At 35.2% G+C, this 11,692-nt stretch overlaps 1 protein-coding gene across 1 annotated transcript in view; it reads left to right on the top strand.

Moving 5' to 3' along the window:
• Positions 1 to 8,279: 8,279 nt before the first annotated feature.
• The window catches only part of LOC148950057 (Golgi resident protein GCP60), a 62,198-nt gene continuing 58,785 nt past the window's right edge, over positions 8,280 to 11,692 (top strand). The window contains exon 1 of the mRNA XM_089092090.1: positions 8,280 to 8,385. Within this exon, the coding sequence (XP_088948216.1) occupies positions 8,310 to 8,385 (76 nt within the window). The 5' untranslated portion in view covers positions 8,280 to 8,309. The remainder of the gene's footprint in view (positions 8,386 to 11,692) is intronic.

The following is an 11,692-nucleotide window of genomic DNA, read 5'->3' as shown; positions in this document are numbered from 1 at the left end:
GCTTTGTAATAAGCCGTGTTGATTACGTTAGTTAAATAAGGTAAGAATTTATCCCAGTCGCTTCTATTGTTTTTTTTATAAATAATTAATAAATTAGAAAATAATTTATGCCTGTCTTATATTTTACATTAGCTTGTTTGTGGTAAAGAGCTGTCACCAATTTTTATATATTAAGAAAACTCATCAAGTCTTTTGTTTCTTTCGAAACAAAATTGCTCCCGTTGTCACTCAAAATTTTATTAGGAATGCCAAATTGTAAAAATAATTTTGCTAACGCCTTACTTGTGGCATACGCATCTTGATTTTTTAATGCTTTTGCAAAAGTAAATCCGGAAAAATGATCTATAACCGAAAGAATACAAGTATGGCCTCTGCTAGAAATAGGTAAGCCTCCACTTGTTCCGTATAGGTCATATGAGATAATATCAAAGGGGTACTTGGCTATCGGGACCCTTCCCATTGGAGGATTTGGATAAGCTGGGGGGATTTTTCTTAAGTTACATGCTTCGCATGTACTTACTAATTCTTTAAGTTTTGTCATTGCCGACGGGACGTAAAAGTATTGTTTTAACTTATGGAACGTTTTCATAACTCCTAAATGTCCACCTGTATCCGAATGAAAATATTCAAATGCAGGCCCTATCAAGTTTTGTGGTAATACAGGTATTATTGAGGTTTGGTTTCTGTTTGTCTCAGAAGTCATGATTCTACACAGTATCTCTTTATCAAGATCATAGTAAAAATTATCTATATCTTTTCTAAGAGTTTTTAATTTATCCGGTAACGCATCATCATTCACAAACTAATCAATTAGTGCTACACACATTTCGTCCTTTTTTTGCTTTCTTTTTATATTTTCCAAAGACAAGGGACAATAGTTAATGTTATTTTCTTTTACTATGTCTTTGACTTTGTTTTTCTTACATTTGTGTTTGCTTTTAGCATTGATAGCATTAACTTCATTTTTTTCAGTTTCCGACGGAATATTTTCTGGGTATCTACTCAAAAAGTCACAAGCTGCATTTTGCTTACCTTTTAAATGTTCAAATTCGTAATCTAGGTCTTGGATTTTCATAATCCATCCAGCTAGAATGCCCGTGGGGTTTTTAAATGTGCGCAGTTACTGCAAGCTTTTATGGTCTGATCGTAGTATAAATTTTCTACCAAGTAAATAATGTCTAAATTTGTCCAAGTGGTGGATAATAGATAATAATTCTAAATTTGTGGCGGAATAACTACTTTCATCTTTTGATAAAGTTTTACTCGAATACCATATAACTTTTTCTATTTGTTTTTGCTTAGGCGTTCCCTCTAGAGGATTAGGGTTTTCTACCGGGATTATTTGTGAAAGAATTGCGCCAATGCCTTTTGAACTAGCATCCGTTGTAACCACAAATCTTCCGTTTTCGAAATCAGGGAGTGCTAATATTGGTTCAGAAGTGAGTGCCTTTTTGAAACGGTCTAGGGAATTTTGAGCTTCCTGGGACCAGGTAACACTATGGGAGTTCCCTTTAGTTAATTTCGTGAGGGGTTTCGCAATTTGGGCATAGTTGCGTACGAATTTTCTAAAGTAGCCAGTAAGACCTAAAATTCCCCTTAATTCTTTCATAGTTCTGGGGGGCTTGAGGTTTTCAACACATCTTATTTTATCAGGGTCTGGGGATATCTCTCCTTGGGTTACTACTACTCCTAAGAATTTAATTTTAGGTTGAAATAAATTTACTTTCTCAGGCCGGCATTTTAAATTGCCTTGTCTGAACTTCTCGAACACCTTAGCTAACGTTGCTAAGTGTTGTTCAGTGTTTTCCCCCACGCATATAATATCATCAAAAAAATGAATTATATTCTTTAATCCTCTTAACAGGTACAATAGGGGTCTACATAGCGCGCTTGAACTTGTTTTTAGTCCGAATGGTACCCTCAAGTATTCATAAGAACCATATTCGGATGCTGAAAATGCAGTTTTATGGACATCCTTTTCGGCTATTTTCACTTGTTGGTAGCCTTGGGTAAGGTACAAAGAAGTAAAAATTTAGTTTTTGCTTGAAATTGAGTCAAGAATTTCATATATTCTTGGTAGATGAAATTTATCTCTAACTACTTGTTTGTTGAGGGCTATGTAATCTACTACGAGTCTAAGATCTCCATTCTTTTTTGTTAATAAAATCTCTGGTGCACTATACGGACTTATACTTGGGCGTATAATTTCATTTTTTCTAATTCATGGATTTTATTTTTTAACCACTCTTTGTGCTTATACGGCACGCGATATGGCTGTTTTGCTACGGGATTACCAGTCGTTAAAATTGAATGTTCATAAAATTGTATTAACCCGATGTCATCTTCAGATGCAGAAAATACATCTGTAAAATCCCATAATAATTCACATAATTTTTTCTTAAGTTCCAAGTCCGTAATATGATCCATATTAAATTTGTTTTAAAATTGTGATTTAGTTAGAGGATATTAGTTTTTTAAAGTTTTAATACCGTTAACTAGGTTTCTTTTAAAATTTTCCCATGTATTTAAATCATTCTCCGTTAAAACTTGGATTTGAACTAAACATGTCCCCTTTTTAATTGTAATTGTATCATTTTCGTGATTATTAGTTACCCAAATAAAACCTTCTCCTTTTTCATAAGATATAATCTGTTCCTCGCATAGCAGATTTTCGGGTATTTCAGATGGTGTCGCAAACCATATTTCTGATTTGCTAACCACTGGCTCAATCATTTATGATATTTGGACTTCTTTGCATCGTTTTGGGAGGGATTTTTGTTTTCCTTATTATGAATCCATATTATTTCTCTTCATTTTTATTATCTATTAGACTCATAGTGGTACTCTGCTGTGCCATTGTGGTATTTTGTAGCGTTGTGGTGGATTTTGTTATGTTTTTCCATAAGTTTACTATTTTCTTGAATTCGTTTGACCTGTGCTGTTATATATGTTCTATTTTCATTTTCGCACGTTCAATACTTTTATTATTAAAGTTTACTTCATTTCTGCAATGTCTCCAGGGTATTTAAAGAAATTTCCAATTATGCCATGTGTTTGCGAGATATGAGGTTCAAAATACTGCGACATTATACCACCAGATATTTTGTTTACTGTTACATTGTCTTCGTAACCTCTGTTACGATTTCTTAAGGTAGAAATTTCTTCCCCTACCTTAGCTGAGTAGACAAGCTTCTCGTTAGCCAGGTCTAATAGTATTCTATTAGACCTTAGGAAATTTGCGCATATAATAGCCTCATATGGGAAGTTATCGCATATTATGAAATTTGTCATAAAGGTTCTATTTTCTCTTTTTACGTTTAGGCAAATTGAACCTTTTGCATTTAAATTATGACCTGTCACACTCGTTAAATTTGGATTATTAGTGTTCCTTTGTCACCTAATATGCAGAGGCAACATATTAAATACGCAAGAGTTTATGATACTAATTTTTGCACCTGAGTCAATCAAAGCTTTAAAACAAACATTGTCTACACAGAAATCATTAAATATAGGTAACTTGTTATTAATATCACTACAAGAAGGCACTAATATTGTCTTGGACCTATTAAATATTCCTGGCACCCTCGGGGTCCAATTTATATTTCTGAGGGGCCTGAAACGTTTCCCTGAGGATTTATTTCATTTGCCGGTGCCTGTAATAGATATTGAGACGTATGAGGTTCCGTAAGCATATTTAATTGATTTACATCTGCCTGCCTTTGCCATGTATTATTATGGTAACGTGGATGTCTCGTGTCAGTGCAGTTTGCTGGCGCTGATTGCAAATGCCGTTGGTTTACAAAATTTTCATTACCTGTCGGCAAATTTTCGCGATTTCTGTATGGTATTTTTGCATTATATTGGCCATTGCAAGTATTTGGGTTTTCAAATCGGTAATTAATTTGTCTGTTGGGGGGAGGGTTATACAAATTTTGTTGGTACGCATTGTAAGGTACTGATTGGCGCAATCCCCCTGGCTATAGCCTATTGCACGACCGGTGCTAAAATTTGTTCTTCCGAAAAAATGGTTGCCATAATTTTGCGTATTTCCGACAGCAATTCTCGGTATGCGATTGGGGACATAATGGCACTCTCTCGCGATATGGCCAACACGATTACAATTATAACACCTTATTATTGTAGGGTTATTTCCGAAATTAGATTGTTTAGTAGGCTGAAAACGTCCTGTTTTCTGCCTAGCGGTTTCTGGCGTTTTATTTCTTTGTGGCACAGGGGAGTTATCCCTTGAAAAGAAATTGGGGAATGCCTGATCGCCCTTGAAAATTAGGTTCGCGTTTGAATCGCATAGGCTGTTTATTTTTGCTTTACTATGATTAGCGACCATCGTATCAACTTCTATCAATCGCTCTACCTCCTGAACTGCAAGATCCAATGTCTGAATATTTTTGGATATTACCACTCTATATAGTTTTGGGGGTAGCCCTTGCAAAAAGGTATTTAGTATGATTGTTTCATACAGTTGCCCCGAACCTCTTCCGTATTTTGCCTCTACCGAAATGCGTATATTATCAAGGTATTCTCTTATATTCTGTGAAAAGTCAAAACTCACTGCTCCGTGTTTTAATTTATTTATGGAACTGGTGTCTATAAACCTATATTTAAATGCTTTTAATAAGTCATCAACCGTATATATTGGCAAGTTGGCGTTATTGCCTTTAATCTGTTGAATCTGTTTTAGAAAGGTTAAGGCCTGGCCTTTTAATCGTAGTAGGAGCATGTCGACTAACGCTCCTAGGTCAGTTTTTGTTAGTTGTACAAACTGGGTCAATTGGATATTAAATTCGTCAATATCTGATTGACCATTGTACTCCGGGATAGATTTTGCTATTTCTATATTTTTCGCGACTAATTTCTGCACTATTAATTTTTCTTCTAAATCTTCAGACATTTTTTTGCGTTTATATCAACTTAAAATAAATTTATTATTTCACTGAACTCCATTCGGGGTAGGCTATTATCTCCTATGATATATTCTAAGGTGGTTCCCTATCGTAGCCTAGTGGCAATAGGCCTAATCACTTCATTTATATGTCTCTATCTCCCCGTCAATTAAATTCAAATTACAAAGTTTTAATAGCCTAATTAGTTTGCAGTTTTCCTCCAATTTCCGACTCGCGCCATTTGTAGCGATGAAAAATTTATTTATTTGTAGGGATGAGAAATTGGTGGGCTATACTAAGTGTGGCGCTGAATACTGACCGCGTCAAAGGCAATATTATACCCAAAGGTCGTGAACTTACACCTTGTACTTTCTCCAATAGGGCCGCTTATAGCGCTGAAGATTGTGCCAACAAGGCCTGCGCCACGCACAATTATTGGGCGAAAATAAAATGAACAACCGTGTAAACGTGACCTTTTTTTTCTCGGGCTATCTGGAGATTTGGCTCCCTGGGAGTATTTACCATGGAGACTTGCGAAACATTTATCTCCTATTAGATTAGATGCAAACATGTAAAATGAAATAAACACTGATAAAAAAGGCAATAGATTTATTGAACTTACATACTTAGGTGCACAGCAATGGGTCACTTCAAATCACAATAACGGTGACAACGACGAAAGAATATAAGAATTTTGTCTGAACGATCTTGTCTCTCGTTTACTAATCCTTCCAAATCTGATTTACGAATAATAATAATAATCTCAAAAAGCACTTCTACCCCCTTATCAAACATAGCTTTTCAGTCCTGCGCCGTGAGGACTGACTCATAATTGGCCCGAGTGGTTCAAGGATGCGAACCTTTCGTCCAATAAATTCTTTTAAATATTTTTGATGATTCAAGCGTTCACACGGTTTTTGCCATTTAAACTTCCTTAGAAATATTGTACGTAGCATATTTTTTATTTCTCACTCTCTTAGCGAAATCTAAAGCCCGGATAGCACCGTTCTTTGTCTGGGGTGACTGAACATTTTCTTTTTGCTGATTAAGGACTTCATTTTTTAAACTAGATTTAAATTAATTATAGGAAATCAGAATTATCTTTAGAAAGAAGGAACTTTATTTTGGTATTTTAAATACATAGCATCTTACTCATGGTACAGAATGTTGAGAGAATTGTTCAAATTGGAAAAGTGACTTTTGCAGCTTTGACTGTGCAATCTCAAAGGTGTTGCCAGATGACCATAGTACCAGATCATCAGCATATTGTAGATTCGTGTGGTGGAGGTTCACGTCCCAGAGATACAGGGCAAAGAGGAGGCAGGTGAGGACTGCTCTCTGAGGAAGACCTTTGGTTATTGTTTTTTGGGGTGAAGAGGCTGAACCTACACAAACAATGAAACTTCGCAATTCTATGAAAGGTTTTATAAAAGATACTAGCTTGAGGGGTAGTCCAAGGATTGTAATTTTATTTAAAAGGATTTGGTGGTTCACATTGTCATATGCCCCTTCAAAATCTAGGAAAGCTGCAACTAGGACATTATTTTTTTAGAATGATTCATTTATTGCATTTGTTAACAATATGAAAGCATCTTTTGAGGAATGGTGTTTCCTGAAAGCAGGTTGACTGTGAGGGATCATATTATTTTTTTCAACAAACCAGAGGAGTCGGTAATAGATCATTTTCTCTATTATTTTCCCCATCACAGGAGTAATCATTATGCTCCTATAAAACTCAGGGTTATTTTTTAGTTTATTTTTCTTTAGGATTGGTAAGAGGGACGAACATTTCCAGATATTGGAGAACATAGATGAAGCCCAAGCATGATTATAACAATTTAGAAGTTCCTGTTTGTATGAAGGGGTGAGATTCTTTATCCATGTAGGGTTTTTATTGTCATAGCTGCCGCTAGTCTTGGTCCTAATATGATGTATTGCGTTATTCATTTCCTGTATTGAAAATGGGCTGGTTATATACTCGGATCCTGGGCGAGGTTGGTAACTTGGGTTCATAGGAATTGGGGACATTTCCTGCAATTATTTGATGTTAGCTTATTAACAAAACGAGGGACAAATAGCTTAGATTTTTCATTATCATTGTCATAATGGGTATTGTTATGAATAAGCTCGTACAGAAGTGGGTTGGTGGAAGTTTTTTCCCCACAGATATGGCTTATAACTTTACGTGTAATTGGCTCATGTGTTTTTCTGGAGATATTACTAGCAAAATTATTGCAGTAGGTATATTTAGCATTTATTATGGTTCTTTTTAGATTAGATTCTGCTTGTAATTTTTTAAAATATATAGTAGGTGATGGTTTTTTTTAAGAATTTTCTCCAAGCCACCTTTTTTGTTCTCCATTTATTTCGACACTCATTGTTCCACCATGCTTTAGGAATGTGTTTGGAAAAGGTTTTCCTGGATGTTGTTCATGGGATAGCATGATTAGCTGTATTTATTAATAAAGAGGCCAAAACTTCAGCATGTGTGTCAGCTGTTGCGTTTGAAATGCAAGAATTTTGGGTGAAAATTGTAATTTCATAATTTAGCTTATTTTGGAACATAGACCAATTTGCTTTAATGTTGATATATTTGGAGGTATGTGATAGGGTTTCAGCAGGTTCATTTAGGGAGCAAACGTGGTCAGTACAGAGACTATCAATTTTATTTATATAAATTTTATTCAAAATATTTAAAGACACAATTTGTAGGTCAATTGTGGAGAAACTGCCACTTTTGGGGTTGAAATATGTATTCAGGTTTGAAGATTTCCTTGGTCCTTGGCTTTTTGAAGATTTCTTTGGTCCATATCCTTCTTCTTCTGTTTGTACCAGCTTGGCTTGCAATGAGCATATATAGTCCCAATCCAAAAAAAACTCCACACAAAAACGCTAAGGCCTGGACCTTTTCATACATATTTTTCAACTTCCAATTCATGTGCCAAATTCACAAGCCATGATTGGCCTGTTTCGTCAATCCAGGTTCAGGAAAGAGCGTTCTATGTGAACAAAGAAGCTTGGAACCTAGATGTGACTATAACTACGCCTAAGCCCCGTGTGAATGGCTACTTATGTTTATGAAATTGGGCAGGCTACGGCCGAATTGCATTATTATCAACTCTTTTGAAGAAACTTGGTAGACTAGTAAGTCTTTACCATTCCTTAACTTGGTTTGACAGGGAAGGAATCATTCCTTAATAAAATAAGAAAGTTTGCCTTTTTTCTTTTTTTTTTTTTTGTTAACTAACATTATTTCTTAACAAAACGTAGAAAGTGTAAAAAAAAATCTGTGACGCTTTCTTACTTTCTTAGTAAAATAGCCTTAAAAGACCTGCTTCGGAAGCTTACTGGCAACCATACAAATTACTATTCATATAGAAAAATTCCAACCAATAATAGCTGAGAAAAATGGAAGACCTTATCCAAGAAAATTGGGGAATACAGCTTGTAACACTGTACAAATTAGCAACAAAATTTTGTAAAGGTTTGTTTTTTGATATGCCAACCAGTTCATAGTTTCGTCTCTGAATAGGCTACAAACTGAATGCCAGTGGTTTCATAGGCTATCAGCTGGCCTAGGCTAAAAAACCAGTATCCAATTGAGCAAAATTATGTAAAAATAAAACCCTCACACCTTATTACCAAAGAAGATTTGAGAAGAATTGTATATATATTTATATCAATGAATAGCCTAGCTAAAAATCTAAGCTAGGCTATGCATCAAGATGGTTATTATTAAAATTGTTTAAGATCAAACTACTACTACTTCTATTATTACTAACAACTCACTGCAACAGTAAGCTGCCTGAGGCCAACACAGCTGCACAGACTCCTCCTCTATCCCAATCTATTCAAAGCCTCTCTTTTTACACCCTAGCCTAATGCTCATTTTATGACTCCCTTTTTACTAATTGTTCTTTTTATGACTGAAAAGTTCAGGGTATCAGTTATAGTAGTAGGCCTATGTGCCCCAGTAAAACTCTACTTTAGCTACTTTTGGCTGTCTTGGAAAGGGGTTATGTTAGAAAAATGAAACTTTCAGGGATGGGTCTATAGGCTACAGTATGTCTTGAAAAGATATTTTGAAGTACCTGCCTCCACTCCTTCTCCCTCCAGAGGGTCTTGAAATTTTCCTGCATGACAGGTCTATAGGGCCTACATACTGAAATTTTCACAGAACAACATTTTACCATAATTTTCAGTTATCAGTTTCTTTTTCTCTGGCTTTTAATTCTGAAAATGCAATTCCTGTTATTTGAGTAGGCTAGAATTTTAAGGCATATCAATGTTGTTTCTTCAGAATTTAGGAAATATATTTGCATATCTTTATAACCTTATAAATTAGGATTGAACAAAGTTGTGAAGCTGAAAACTATTTTGTTGTACTTTGTTTAAGCAGAAGATCTATTTTGCAAGGTTTCACTTTTATAACACACAGATTTTTAAAGGTCATCAAAGACCAGGACCCTCTAGAGGGAGATGTGTACTTCAAAATACCTTTCTGGGACATACTTTAGCCTGTAGACCCACCCCTGAAAGTTTCGTTTTCCTAACCTAACCCCTTTCCAAGATAGCCAAAAGTAGCTAAAGCAGGATTTTACCATTCAGTGTCCCAGGTAGAAATATGATGTTTTTACTAGGAGATTTTAATGCCCAGGTTGGTAGAAATAGGGATTCTAATGTAAATTTGGTGTAGGAAAAGAAAACAGTAATGGATACAGACTTTTGCAATTTTGTAGGTATAACATTCTAGTTATAACCAATATGGTGTTTGGTCATAAAATGGCTCATAAGTTAACATGGTAAGACAGCAAATCTTATTGATTATCTTATAGCAAACCAAAGACTGGTAGGATCAATACAAGATACTAGGGTGTATAGGGGTGCTGTTATTGATGTTAAAAATAAAGATCACCATCTAGTTTGAGAGAAACTTTCCAGGAACAGTTGAATACTAAACTTCAGAGTTTAAAATTTGATAATGTGGAAGATGGTTGGAATAATTTTAGAAAAATAATTTGTAAAGTTGCTGAAGGTGTCTTAGGGAAGAAAGCTAGAACTGCAGCTAATTAGTGAAAAAGCTTTATGTTTAATAGAAAGTAGAAAGGACTTGTACAAGAATTATTAGATTGATAGATCATATGAAGACAAAAGGAATGTAAAGAAAGTGGAAAAAGCATTAAAATATGAACTAAGGAGGTATGAATAAAATTGTCAATGATCTGGAAGATGCAGCTTGACGGCATAATAGTAAAATATTGTACTGGCATGTTAATAAATTGAGAGGGAGTAGTCAATCCAGACTTAGCCCAGTTACAGATAGGAATGGGGACACAATTAGTGATAAGGAAAGAATTAAAGAGAGATGGGCAGAACATTTTGAGAATTTCCTCAACTGAGATATAGTTGCAGGAAAAGATATAGAGGAAAGTAAAAAAGTTTGTGATACCTTGGATGTGAAGGGAGATTTGTTCTGTGAGGAAGACTTAGTGACAGTAGGGAGTCAAAGGGAGAGTTAGGGGGATCATACCTGTGTCATACTGAACTGTGGAAGTAAGTAAGCAAAACTAATTGGTTAAATTTGAAAAGGGTTTTTTGTCTATAAGATTTACTACTACTACTAATAACTCACTGCAACATCAAGCTGCCTGAGGCCAACAACACACACTCCTCCTCCATCCCAATCTATTCAAAGCCTTCCTCTTTTCACCCACTTAGGAACTTCCCATTTCCTTTAAATCCTTCTTTATGACATCCTCTTGCCCAAATTGTACACAAACAGCTTTCCATTTAGCATTAGACAGATGTCCAACAAGGACAATCTTTGGCAATCTGTCATCCTTCATCTGCAGCATTTTTTTTTTTTTTTTATTATTTAAGCTTGAAGTACTAAAACAATTAAAAAAGAATAAGGCTCCAGGTGCTGATGGGGTGGTAAATGAGTTTCTTAAATATGGTGGCTCTGAGGTTAGAAATAAGTTACTGAAGATTATGAATATGATTTTTGAAAAGGGGGAAGTACCTAATGATTTTAGGAAAACCTTAATTAAGCCACTTTATAAGAAAGGTGATAAAAGTGAGTGTGGTAATTATTGAGGCATTAGTCTGGTCTCTGTAGGTAGTAAATTAATTAGTAACATGATACTTTTTAGACTAAGAGATGCCATACACAAAGTCTTAAGAGATGAACAGTGCAGTTTTAGAAAAGGTAGAGGATGTATTGACCAAATTTTCACTCTTTGGTTAATAATTGAGTTGCAGGAAAAGATATAGAGGAAAGTAAAAAAGTTTGTGATACCTTGGATGTGAAGGGAGATTTTTTTTGTGAGGAAGACTTAGTGACAGTAGGGAGTCAAAGGGAGAGTTAGGGGGATCATACTTGTGTCATACTGAACTGTGGAAGTAAGTAAGCAAAACTAATTGGTTAAATTTGAAAAGGGTTTTTTGTCTATAAGATTTACTACTACTACTACTAATAATAATAACTCACTGCAACATCAAGCTGCCTGAGGTCAATGCAGCTACACACACTCCTCCTCCATCCCAATCTATTCAAAGCCTTCCTCTTTACACCCACTTAGGAACTTCCCATTTCCTTTAAATCCTTCTTTATGATATCCTCCCACCCAAATTCTACACAAACAGCTTTCCATTTAGCATTAGACAGATGTCCAACAAGGACAATCTTTGGTAATCTGTCATCCTTCATCTGCAGCATTTTTTTTTTAATTTATTTATTTAAGCTTGAAGTACTAAAAGCATTAAAAAAGAATAAGGCTTCAGGTGCTGAT

Source organism: Artemia sp. Qi Xiang Cuo, chromosome 7, assembly GCF_049724085.1.
Source record: "Artemia sp. Qi Xiang Cuo chromosome 7, ASM4972408v1, whole genome shotgun sequence".
NCBI lineage: Eukaryota > Metazoa > Arthropoda > Branchiopoda > Anostraca > Artemiidae > Artemia > Artemia sp. Qi Xiang Cuo.
The sequence above is the reverse complement of the archived record's forward strand: the minus strand, read 5'-3'. Positions and strand labels throughout refer to the sequence as shown.